This window comes from Echinops telfairi, unplaced genomic scaffold (genome assembly GCF_000313985.2).
Source record: "Echinops telfairi isolate 266 unplaced genomic scaffold, ASM31398v2 ScPeMD7_7469;HRSCAF=8507_1, whole genome shotgun sequence".
Taxonomy (NCBI): domain Eukaryota; kingdom Metazoa; phylum Chordata; class Mammalia; order Afrosoricida; family Tenrecidae; genus Echinops; species Echinops telfairi.
Window position 1 is genome coordinate 75539677 of NW_022111373.1, and position 13507 is coordinate 75553183.

The 13507-nt window shown below is 41.7% G+C and overlaps 1 protein-coding gene across 1 annotated transcript in view; it reads right to left on the bottom strand.

The window, feature by feature from the left end:
* The window catches only part of SV2C (synaptic vesicle glycoprotein 2C), a 267398-nt gene extending 254708 nt beyond the window's left edge, over window positions 1-12690 (bottom strand). The window contains exon 1 of the mRNA XM_004703529.2: window positions 12018-12690. Within this exon, the coding sequence (XP_004703586.1) occupies window positions 12018-12597 (580 nt within the window). The 5' untranslated portion in view covers window positions 12598-12690. The remainder of the gene's footprint in view (window positions 1-12017) is intronic.
* Window positions 12691-13507: the final 817 nt, after the last annotated feature.

A 13507-nucleotide genomic window follows, 5' to 3' on the forward strand; every position in this document is an offset into this window, starting at 1 on the left:
CAGTAATGAATCCTAATAAGATTTTTCAAGTGTTGGTGGACAGGATGTACTCAGTGAGCCAATAAGCTTTTGAATTCCAATTAACATCACTATGACAGGCTCAAGGCTGAACAGAGCCAGAGGGAGCAACCCAACCGAGATGGGGTCTCAGGGATACCATGGCAGACACTGAGGCGGAGGAGATAGTTTCAGGTACAGAGCTGCTCATTTTTGGGGTACTAAGCTGTTGGTCTTAAAACTTAGGGCAAAATCAGACGCCTAGTGATCAAGCACTTGGAATAAAGTGAACGGAGAAAAAGAAAAGAAATTTTCTGTGCCATTCTGCTGCAACCTGGTTACATTGGTCTTCCCAGCCACAGTGGACACGAGTTATACGCTTTCTAGAAGGACTGGGGTCTATGCACAGTGAGCTGGTCAGGCTGCTTTCAGTATGACTGGTAAACAATATGCAACAAAGCACAGGGCTCTTGGAGACTGGGAGCCGGTTGCTTCGAGGAAATACAGACAGCGAGAGATAAAGCAAGGGTCCTGTATTGCAGGGCTAACCACCAGCTCAGAGGTTTGAACCCACAGCCACGCAGAGGAGAAAGATGAGCACTTTACTCCCTTCAAGACTAACTCTGAGTCGAGTTGCTGTGGGTTTCCAAGACTGTAACTATAGAAAGCCAAGTCTTTCTCCCTCCGAGCTGCTGGTGGCTTTGACCTGCCGACCATGCCAATCACAGCCCAACTTATAACCACTGCCCTAGCAGGGCTCCATCCAGTCTCAAGACCCCACAGGGACAGTTCTACTCTGTCCTACCGGGTCCTTATGAGTCGGAATCGGCGCGTTGGCCTTGAGAGAGATAAAGCAACTGGAAATCTCAGTTGAGTATTTCTTCCTTTCTTTAATACGTAAAGGAAGGGAGGGAAAATCTGGGGTGGTGTAAAATAACATGCTCAACTAACATGCTAATCAAAAGGTTGGTGGCTCCAGTCCACCCAAGACACCTTGGGAGAGAGTTCTGGTGCTCAGCTTCCAAAAAAGTATCTGTTGAAAATTCTAGGAAATACAGTTCAAATCTGGCATGGTGTCAAAATGAGTCAGAATCTATAGCAATGTTGTTGTTTTTAAAGAAAGAGGGATCATGTGGGAGGATAAAGAAAGAGTAATTAAGGAATAATGTAATTAAGGAAATAAAAGTAATTTAGGACATAATGCAGCTAGCTCAAGACTCAAGGAAATGATACTTTCTGTAAGTGAAAATTGGTCCAAAGAAGGGTGGGGGGCAGAATGATACGGAGCTCCAAATGTGCGCAGGAATTCCATAAATCAGGTAGAAATAGAGAGGCTAAAAGATATACTTATGGCTTAGCAGTGAAGTTTTGTTTTATTTACTATTGTGTCTGTAGTGTTGAAAACAACACCCATCATATGAAACAGATGCTCAATAAATGAGTGGGCTTCAAAGAGTTCGTGGAAAGTTTCCATGATCTTTCACGCTATTATCTCCAGGAACTTTCTGATGTCCCTTGATATTTATTGATTGAGCATCATAGCTATCAACTGGAGACCCAGGAATGCTAAACAGTCGAACTTGACACCACTGGAAATCAATTACTGAGTAAAGTCAGTATCATTATGCCTTCTCTATCCAAAAATATATATGAAATGTAAAAAAAATACATATTTATTCTAGAATGATTTAGAACTTTTAAAAAGTTGTATTACCATATAATTCACCTATCATACAATTCAATAGTTTAAACATATTAAGAAGTGTTGTGCACTCACTCTGACAGTAAATGTTCGAACATTTTCTTCTTTCTTTGCATTCGTTATTATTAACGACTCCAGCTTCCCCCGTCGTACACTGAAGACAGTACGAATCCAGCTACGGTCTCTATCTTGGATTCACACAAAGAAAAGCATACCAGACAAACCTAACTACCTTAACAAAATAAAACAGAAAAATCTCAATAAAAAATAAAGTAGAAAACAATAAAAATTTGAACAACTATTTAGATCTATCGTCAAAATTTTCAAGAGGTCCTAACCGTGGATCCAAAAAAATCAAGAAAAAATAATATTTATACATACAAATAAATTCTTCCTAATGTCTTGATATTCTTGGACTATCTATGCTTTTCCCCAATATGTCAAGCAACTCTAACTATTATTATAAAAGCTTTGAAGGAAGATTAGTATTTATTGCAGATGGAATATTTCGGCGGGGAGTTTGGTGACCACTAAAACAGGTGTCCCAGTGTGCTGGCTAATATCTCACAGTCCCAGTCTGGAGCTCAATCTAGCCTGCAGAAAACGAGATGTGTCAGCTCTCTGAGAAGAGAGCCGTCTCCCAGAAGCAGACTCCAGGTAGACAGCCTCACCTAGACTGGTGGATTATAGCAGGATCCCAATTGGCTAATGAAAAGCAGAATTGCCAAGGCACCCTTTGCAAGCACATTCTTGATTTATAAGACTCCAGCAGATCCTGGATTTGAATTTCCAATGGTGCTTACATTCCCCGCCCCTCTTTCCCCCCCAAATTTCTGCTGCTTGGCCTCTTTAACATGATTTTGTACTATGGGCCGATTTTATAGATTGATTCTCCTACGCAACTTAATTTCTCCTTTGTGACTGCTACCATTATGTACTGCCTAGAAGTACAAAAACCAGACAGTATTCTATGAGGGTGCTGAAAAGAAGAGAGAGCTGTACTAGTTCAACAGGTCATTGTACCAGTGGAGCCCACCATGAATCTCTAGGTCGCTGCTAGGGATACCGGAGAAAGTGGAGGTTAGCCAAGATTGGAAAGCTTGGATTCTCCCAGGGTTGGTCTGAGGCAGTCAAGACAACATTAAAGGGAAATGTTAGAGAACTGGAGGGAGGACTATCTGACAAAAGATGTGGATTCTACAGTCTCCCATGGGCCAGGCAAGCCACCCAAATTCTCTAGGTCTCACCAACCTCACCTTTAAAATGATAGTTTGCCTCAAACTCTAAGGAAATAGACAGCTGGGAAATGCCATTTCCACTAATACTAGGAACCAAGTTTATTCAATTCAGTATCCCTGCTCCAAACCTAATTGCTACTCTCTAAATGCTAATCCATTTAACCCACTCTTCTATCAGTGTGGCAGCTGAAGTCACAGATATTCCAGATAAGATGTTTAAAATCTTTGTTATTGCTGCCTGGCTACGGAATTCTTTATGCCAATAAATCCAATTATGTAAGAGATGAATCGAAGTCTGATGAACCCTGGAAAAGGGATAGCCAGATATAATCCAATCACCTCGCCTCTCCCCTCCCACCTAACCTCCAGAGAGGCCTTCAATGGACCCAAGGATGTCTTCATGAACACACACACATATATATTAAAACATTGAATGTCCCCATGCAGATAAATTTACTTCTGTTAGATGGGGGGGGGTGGGGGGTAGGGGAGGGAGCTGACAAATACACCATCACTTTATTGAGTTTTCTGCTGCTTACATTTGGTCTCTGCCTCCTATTAAGTCATAGAATCTTCCTTTTAGGCTCCCAGGTCTGTAGCTCTGGTCATGACCAGACCTGCCTGACAAACTAGTGCGATCCAACATGAACTTCTTCTGTCTCCTCGGCCTGCTTGCTCTGTCCTCGGTCTGCATTCTTAGTTTCTGTGATAAACACCCACCCAGTCTTTCAACTTCAACATCAAGAATGTCATCCTCAACTCCCTACTTCATCATTTTGCTCATTCACCAAGTTCTGTCATTTCTCTTTCAAAAACAGCTCCCAATTATGACCCTCTGCCATGCTATAAACCGATTTAGTTCAGGATTCCATCATGTTTGCTTGGGATATTGTAGTAGTTTTTAAGGCAGTATTTACTCTTCTAATTATTATTATTAGATCTCTTTCTGTGGGTGCTGACTTATAGAACCCATGAATGTTTGGGTAGAACTGAGCTTCATAGGACTTTTAGCAATTGATTGGTAGCAATAATATAAAGTCATACTTTTTAGCATTCTTGCATCTCCAGGTTGACAGAATGCTCACTCAACAAACAGGAGGAAGCTTCAAAAAGTTGTTCATGGAGAAAATAGAATGAAAAGATGATGGAAAAATGTCACAAACTTTTGGAAGCCCCCCCCAGATTTATTGAGCACCCGTTTTGTGTATTATTTTAGATTTTACAGATAGAACTGTAAATAAAACAATAGGCTCAAGCCAAACACCACATGACTCACACTTTTCTTCAGGTAATAGAGGACTGGAGGTTCAAGCACTTGACTGCTAACTGAAAGGTTGGCAGTGTGAACACACCCAGTATCCCACAGCAGAAAGACCTAGAGATCGGCTTCCACCTGCAAACATTAAACCCAAGAAAACTCCATGGGGCAGTTCTACTGTGTGAGACCGGGTCAGTAGGCATTGAAAACTGATGCACATCACCCAACAACAGCATAAGGCAATGGATATGTAATTTCTTGCACATGTAATCTGCAGGTATTTCTAATTTCTCTGTACGAGAATATAACTTCCTTAATTACACAAACCCTGTCCTTTCTGGTCCTTTGATCCCCTGGGGTAATGTTGTATACTTTATAAATGCTCACTAAACAGACTTTGGCAATAGAGAATGGTTTTTCTTAAAGGGACTGTGCTTATTCAAAATAGAGGAGCTCCTTAGATAATTAAATATTTACTCTAGCATCTTCCCAGCCCAATACATGAGGCAGACACTCAGACATGTGCATACACAGTATGCCATGAGCTACCTTTAAATCAATGTTCTGGTGACCGCAAAGAAAGGATCTGTTTCTGAATTAATTAAAACATAAATTAGTTCACATTTTTGTTCCTGGCCTTCCTTGAGGAAAATAGCACAATGCTTAGTAGAAAACGAGAATTATTTTGTGAATCTATATCCTCCAAAGGCCACCAAACATGGGCTGTATGCCTTTCTTTCTTGCCTTCTGATCTCATTGCCACGACTTAGGGTGGTAATTATATTACAAAGCTATTATTCGATGAAATGAAAATGGCAAAACAATTTAAATGCTTGTCTAAAAAGACTCCGTTAGAATGCAATTATGAGTGAAATGACAATGGCAAAATAATTGAAATGCAAGTCTGGGAGGCACAGTTATGAAACCATTAAAATGCTTCTGTCAGGGAATCACAACATTGAATGAAACTATATGAAGGGTACCCCAACAAAAATGAAAATTTCTTTTCAGAGCTATGTATTTAAAATTTTTTACAAAATAGCATTAACACCTTCAATGTACTTTCCATTATACTTAATACATTTATCAAATCTGCAATTCCATTCTTAGAAACATTTTTCAAACTCATCTGTTTGGATGGCTGAGAGCACCTCCCTTGTTTTTTTCATCACCTCTTCTAAATAGTCAAATCCCTGTACTTTCATGTCCCTCTTCATTCAAGGAGACAAAGAGAAGTCACACAAAATGAGGTCAGGTGAGTAAGGTGTGTGGGGCCAGAGAGGCATGCTGTGTTTTGCCAAAAACTGGGGCACTGAGATGGCTGCATGAGAAGGGGCATTGGCGCGGTGGCAACACCAGTCCCAGATCTACCACAAATCAGGTCTTTTTTGTTGCACACTGTTATGCAATCTTGTCAGTCAGAACTCTAAATAGGCTGATTGATTAACAGTCTGCCCTAGTGGAATGAACTCCAAAATGCACTATCCCCCCCCTCACATCATAAAAAACAAATGAGCATCTTCTTGATTTTTTATTTAACTTGATGAGCTTTGGGGGGGCAAGGTGACCATGGCATCTTCCACTGGCTTGAATGATGTTTGTTTTCAGGATTGTAAGAATAGTCCCATGTCTTGTCACCAGTAATGATCTTGTGGAAATAAAGACTGGGTCACTTCAAAGCACAGCATGTTTCCACTCGATGCTCTTTTCTCTGGTCAGAGCCTGAGGCACAAATTTCACAGGGACCTTCTCATTCCCAAATCTTCCATTCCAATTTGCTGAACCAAGCTCCAAGATATCCCAGATAACTTTCTCATCTCCTCAACGGTCCGTTGTTGGTCTTCAAGCACAAATGAATGAATTTTGTTGACACTTTCATCCATTCAGAAAGTTGACGGACATCCAGAATGAGGATTGTCATCAATCAACATTTCACATTTTCTGAAACGGGAAAACCACTCATAACACTTGAGTTTTTCCCATACCACTGTCCTTGTAAGCTGTGTTCCACATCACAACAGCTTCTGAAACATTTTTCCTGAGCAGGAAACAAAAGTTCACAACCCATGCTGTTTCTCTTAAATTGGCCATCACAAAAAATGAGGTTACAGAAAAACTGCTTTTATGAGAAAATTCACTGTGACCAAAGAGGACCTTCCCAGACAATGCCACTGGGTGCACTAATTCAGAGCTAGTTGCTTGCTGCTTGCTGCATTAGTCTAGGTACTTTAGAGAAACAAATCCACAGCAACTCAAGTATAAGAGAGTTTTATGTAAAGAAAGTGTGCATCATGAAAACATCCCAACCCAATGCTGCCCAAGCCCACAAGTCCATCATTAACCCATTAACCCAACACCAGTCCATAAAAGTCCTCCACCTCACAAAACAGAGGCAATGATGCCGACTGCAGGAGGAAAGCTGAGTCAGTGAACAAATAAGCATCTCAGCACTAGCAGGGGTCTCCACACGGCTGCTCCAGCACCCAGGGCTGCATCAGGATAGTCCATGTGGCTTCTCCTTGGGGATGTCTTGTAGGAAGTCAATCTTGCAAGCTGAAGTAGGGTACTACTAAGGCAGCTGCACCCTGGTGCGACCATCACAAAGCAAGAGACCCGAGGACTAGAAAGGCGAGGCTCACCACCCATTTATCCCTCCACCTTTCAATTAGCCCCACATGTATTTATCAGCCGGATTGGCACAATTAACTAACTCACTTGCCTAAGAGGAAAAATGCACACAATGAAAGCTCCACCCAGTGGATCCTCTTCTGGTTTTGGGGGTGTACCCCCTCGTACACTCCTGGGGACACATTTTTAATTCAGTAAAGCAGGTGGCATTTATATATGGATTTGAATATCTGTGCTCCAATTGTTGTGCAGCATTATCTACACCATTATCTACACTTCTTGAATGCCACTTGAGGGTGTGCAACACCATCCAAGCTTATAAGTTTATAGCAGGGGTGTCAAACTGCTACATGAGGCCCGAGGTAATTTTTTGTGGCCTGTGATGCTCTTAAATAAAATGAAAATAGAAAAATTTGTTATGAAGAAAATAGCTCTTAGGGGAGATCGCGGCAATACCGTACACCCAATTCCCTCGTTAATCATTTAACTACTGAAGACTAGGATACACATGACCCAGTGTCTTTCCTGGGGGCCTGTGGACGTGTCTAAACACACTGGCTCAGTTCGGGTGATGTTTGGAGGTGACATGTCTGCCACTCTCAATGTCACCTAATGTAATATGGATCCCAATAGCAAAAAGGTTAAAAAGAGCACCCTGGGTCGTGCTGTTATGAATCATACCTAATGGCAGTGCTAGTAAACATTTTTAGAGGGAAGCCATTGTGTGAGCAACTACTTTTGTCCATGAAAATAAATAAAACGGCATACAGATTGAGATGAACTGATAAACATCTATCTGCCTTAATGAAGATGGTCTGTTCTCAGTCTGTGAATCCAGACATTGGAAAACTAGTAGGAGGAAAGCACTAGCAAGTTTCAGGTAAAAAAGAATCATTTTAGTTTTATAAAAACATTAAATAAAATAAATGTTCAAATAAAAGCAATTATATAGTGTTTTAATTACCCTATCCATATTCCTGAATCCTCACTTCAAAATATAAATTTAACAAAATTTGTAAATGTGACGTAGCCCATGTTAATCTTGCCTGTTGCACCAAATGGCCTGTGTTTTAATTGAGTAAGACACCCCTGGTTTATAGGACAGACTGAGAAGAGAATCGCATATGATACTGTACTTCCATTCAACTTCCAAAGGATGAAGCCAGCAAGGTAAGCTTAGCTTAGATTGTTGGTAACATTTCCAATATAAAAGCTGGAGTCAATAACTGGAGTAGAATTTTATTCTAGATTTAAACTTGTTGTTCATTGGTATTTACATGGATGTGTTTCTAAAATCTCTGCTCTTAAAATATTTTGCTGGTATATTCCTTGAACAGAGTCTTTATAAACATTTTATGCCCAGACTTGCTCACTATAGAAACAGAAAGCAATATATGCAACACAGAGATGCTGAAATGATCCATTGAACTAGTGGTTTAAGGCACCCCTTCTCAAGTATGCTGTGCATTCTGATGATTGAACACACAAATGATACCAGCAAACATATCCACAACTATCTTCGCAGTCTGCTTTCCTGGATCCATTTCTTCTGGTTAAGTAACTAAAGAAACACGCTAGAAGTGAACTACTATCATCGTGCCCACTCTGATTCCTAGTGGCTCTACCGGGCTGGATAGAACTGCTCCTTAGGGTTTCAAGACCGGCAATCTTTAGCAGCGCAAACAGTCTCTTCCTTCTGCTGTACTGGGGAGTTTGAATCTGGGTGTTAGGAGCCCAACGCTTAACCCACAGCACCAGCAGGGCACCTTGTTAGGAGTGGGGCACAGGAAAGAAACAAGTGTTAATGGATGGAAACAAAAAAACACACACCATGCAAACCTTTTTTCATTCATGATGCTCTCTGTTGTGTTATCCTGCTAAATATTAAAATAACATATAATCTTAACCACATAGAAAATTTCCCAGCATCAATCAGTAGGAATTAGTTAAGAAAGTAAGTAGGTTTCCTTCCACTGAAGGCGTGGTATGCTTTTATTTGTCAGTCTTTAATTAAGGAGATTTCAGGTGGATTCAGACTCGTGGCGACCTCCTGTGACAGAGTGGAACGGCCCCACCCGGTTTTCGAGCCTGTGATCGTTGAACGGACCCCTGGAGGCACAGTGGTGCATTGGGCTGCAATCCCCAAGGTCAGCAGTTTAAAACCACCAGCTGCTCAGGGAAGAAAGATGGGACTTTCTACTCTCATAAAGGGTTCCAGTCCTGTCTGCTGACCCTTATGTATGTTTTCCCGTCGAGTCTGATGACGTGCCAAGCCCTGCCCTCCAAGTCTGAAGTCTAGTCTCAGGATCCCTTGAGGACAGCGTTGCTTTGCTCTACTTGCTGCTCTGTTGGGCTCCAGACAGACCTGCAACTATCTATAGCCCCCCTCTTTTTTTTCATGTCTATCTATAGAAGAGGCAAAATAAACAATACCGAGGGGAAAAAATGGGACTGACAGTTCCAGGAGGAAAGGGGAGTGGGGGAGGTGGGGGAAAGGGAGAGGGGAGCCAACAAATCCAGGGGCAAGGGAACAAGAAGAGATCTAAAATCAATGGCAGGAGGGTGTAGAATGCCTGGTGGGGTTTTATCAAGTGCAATGTAGCTGAGAGTAATTACTGAGAGCCAAATGAAGGTTGAAAATGATAGTGAGATAGGAGGAAAGTAAAAGGAAATAGAGGAAAGAATCAGAAGGCAAAAGGTATTTATAGAAGTATAAATATAGGCATGTATAAATGTAAATATATTATATATAACAATAAGGATATGGGTCTATGTACATATATTGATATGTTAACTATCAAGGTAGCAGACAGAAATTGGGCCTCTACTCAAGTCCTCCCTCAATGCAAGAACACTTTGTGATAGATAATAAGCTGGCATTCTGTGATGCTCACCTTCCCGACAGGATCACTGAAGACAAAATGAGTGCATGAGCAAATGTGGTGAAGAAAACTGATGATGCCTGGCTATTACAAGATATAGCATCTGGGGTCTTAAAGGCTTAAAGTTAAACAAGCAGCCATCTAGCAGAGTAGCAACAAACCCCACATAAAAGCACACCAGCCTTTGTGATCACGAGGTGTTAACAGGAGCAGATATCAGGCATCAGAAGACCCAAAACAAACAATCATATTGATGTAAACGAGCGGGTCAGCGTGGAGACCCAAAGCCCATCTGTAGACAATTGGCTATGCCCTCACAGAGGGTCACAAGGAAGGGACAAGCCAGACAGGGTGCAGTATAGCACCAACGAAACATACAACATCCCTCTAGTTCTTTAATGTTTCCTCCCCTGCCCCCACCCCCCACCCCCACATCTATCATGACCCCAGCTGTACCTTACAAGTCTGGCTAGACCGGAGCATGTACACTGGTACACGAGGGTAGGGGGAAGGTAGGGGGAGAAGGAGATAGGGGAACTGATTCCAATGATTGACCTATAATACCCCTACCCAGGGGGATGAACAACAGAAACATGGGTGAAGGGAGACAGCAGACAGTGTGAGATATGAAAATAATAATAATTTATAATTTATCAAGGGTTCACAAGGCTGGAAGGGTGGGAAAGGGAAAGAAAAAAGAGGAGCTGATACCAAGGACTCAAGTAGAAAGAAAATGTTTTGAAAATGATGATGGCAACATATGTACAAATGTGCTTGATACAATTGATATGTGGATTGTTATAAGAGTGGTGAGAGCCTCCAATAAAAATTATCTATTAAAAGTAAATAAATAAAAAGAGTTCCAGTCTCAGAAACTCACCAGGGCAATTCTACCTTATCCTACAGGATTACTCTGAGTTGGCATCAACTCGATGGAGGTAAGTTTGCGGGTTTTTTTCGAGTTTGAATCTTTACAGAAGGAGTTTATGGCTCGCAGCAGAGCTCTTAACTGCTACACCTAAAGGCCCCTTTTGGAAACAGGGACACCAGATAGTCTTGGTTTCTTTTACCGACTCTGAACTGCAGGAAGATTTACTGTCCGTAAAGATTTACTGTCTGCCTTGTGGAAGCAAGCTTCCCTAAGGGGGTTTGAAAACCCAGGTGATTTCATGAACTATGTGAACTAAAGTCTTAGACGGTTGGCTATTCCGCAGTGTACACTTTGCCCCTCCCTATTTCCCTTGCGCAAGCTTAAGGAATGTCGGCTACAGCTTTGTGATCCTGTGAACCTAGCTTGCACGGCAACTTTAAAACAAAATTCATATCTGTTGTCTCGCTGGTTCATAGAGAAGTCAAATTATTCATAGAAACATATGATTTAAATGTGATTGCAATAGATTTCTACATCATATGAGGAAATTACGCTTCTCTAGTTTAGGCAAAAAAAAGGTACTAGAGACCATGAAAGGCGTAGATAAGTCACCTGCAAGAAACTCTGCAAGTGAAGTTACTCACAAAAAGAAACAGTCACACATGCACATAGTTTAGAGGAAAAATTAAAATGGGTGCAGTCTTCAAAGCTTTGAAATCGTGTATTAAATATAAAATTTGGAGTATGAAAATTACCATTGTTAGAGTTTTGTAGCATGAACTGCTGGATTTTGAAAAGCATCCAGGAAGGTTCATAGAATAATGCACTAGTAAACTTCCAGAGCATATATGTCTGGAAACGAATGAAGGCAAAACTAATACAACTATGAGAGTACGATGGGTTAAAATACATTGCTCTAACTTAATTTGAAATCCATCAATACTTGTACCGATGGATGGATAGGCGGATATGTAAGTGGATCCCAAACCAAACCAAACCTGCAGCTGTTAGTTGATTTCACCTCCTGGTGACCCAATGGGTTGCAGAGGATCGAACTGCTCCAGAGGGTTTTCTTGGCGGTGAGCTTTATAGATGCAGAACACCAGGGCTTTCCGACATGGAGCCTCTGGGTGAGTTCAAACAACCAACCTTTAAGTCAGTAGTCAAGCACAACCCATTTACATCTGGAGACTTTTCATGTATAGATAGACAGGTCGTAAAAACAATACAGTCAATGATAACTACAAAGTCTAGGCAGTGGGTGTATATTGGGGCTCACTCTACAGTTCTTTTGTTTCCCCTCTCTGTTTGAAATTTTTCATAGTAAAGTGTTGTAAAAAAAAACACAGTGATCTAGATGAAAGGCATCTATTCTCTGTGCTGATAACTGTACTTAACAAATCCGTGTTTCAGAATTTATTCTGTGACATGATTGACTCACCTAACCATCCAGATCCTGAATTCGGGATACACAGGTCTGTCTCAGCACTGGGCAGCACAAAGCCCACGACAAACACCTCAACGCCATCAGCCATAAGAGCCATGCCCAGGACGAAGAACAGGGCCCACTGAAAACGGCCATGGCCACATTCTTGGATGATCAGCTCATACTGCTGGGCCAGCTCTTCCTCATCGGCTCTCCTCTCTGACTCCAGGTCCCGGCGGTCCTTGAACTCATCACCCTTGGGCTGCCTCACTGACACAATGCTATCTTTCCCTTGGTTCGTGCTGGGGATGCCCTGATACTCCCCTTCGTAGATTTCATCATCTTCATCATGACCCTCAGTAGCTTCGCTTGAACCTTCATCCTCATTGGCGTTCCCATCGTAGGTTTCTCCAGGTGGGTAGTAGTCATCATCTTCTTCTTCATCTTGGAACCGACTGTAGGACCGCTGGGTGTATTCATCCTGGGCCCGGTCCACCGCTTGGTTCACTTTTTTGGCTGTCTTTCTTTTTACCTCTTTGGCAATGTCTTTGGCGCCTTTCACCAGTGAAGTCCTATCCTTGTAAGAGTCTTCCATCTTGTCTCTGCTGACCGCCAATGAGAAGAAGAAGGTTTCTCAGTCTCTGGTCAGTGGTTCAGTCCAGCAAGCAGCACCCACTTTCACTTTGTTCAAGCTAGAACTGCAAAAGAAAAAGAACAATAGGAGAGATTCATTATTCTGTCCCAGGTCTTTTTCAGGAGTCTTGGTAGTGCTGTGGGATAAGCATTGGACTGCTAACTGGTTCCAACCCACCGACATCTCCAAGTGAGAAAGTTGAGACTAAGCACTCCCTAAAGTCTGTATATAGTTGATACGAGTCAGAAATGACTTGATGGCAGTGGGGTTGTTTCCCCTTTTTTGGCCATCTTTGTGTGTCCGGGGGCCCGGGGAGTGTCTACTTTCACTGCTCCATAGTCTAAAGGTCACAAAATTAATGTTTCCCTTTTTTACTTCACTGTAAACATACAGAGAACATACATACTATGCTGATTCTCTGCTCAGGTGTGATCAGCACTACAAGTTTTAGTGTTATTGTTATTTAATTTTTAAAAGAACATTAACATGGGTAACTTTATAAACAATGCCCAGACATTCCTTGATAATAACTCAAGACATGTTGACCTTCTACAAGTGCTTCCAATACACATGAAAATACAGTGAGGATATATCTCAATTGAAAAAAAGAATATTGCTCATAGACACACATGCACACAAAGTACAGGAAAAGTCAGGGTACTTGAAGAGCCCCGACTGACAGTGTTTTCTCACACTGAAAAAAAGCAAAGAAGCAAGAAAGCAGCCTTCTATGAAGCAGCCCTTGCTTTGTAGGCAACTTTATAAAGTCATGCGGCTTCTAAGATTGTAAATCTTATGAGTGCAGACAGCCTCATCGTTTTCCTGAGGAGCAACGGATGGATTTGAACTACACCAATTTATAAAATCGCAT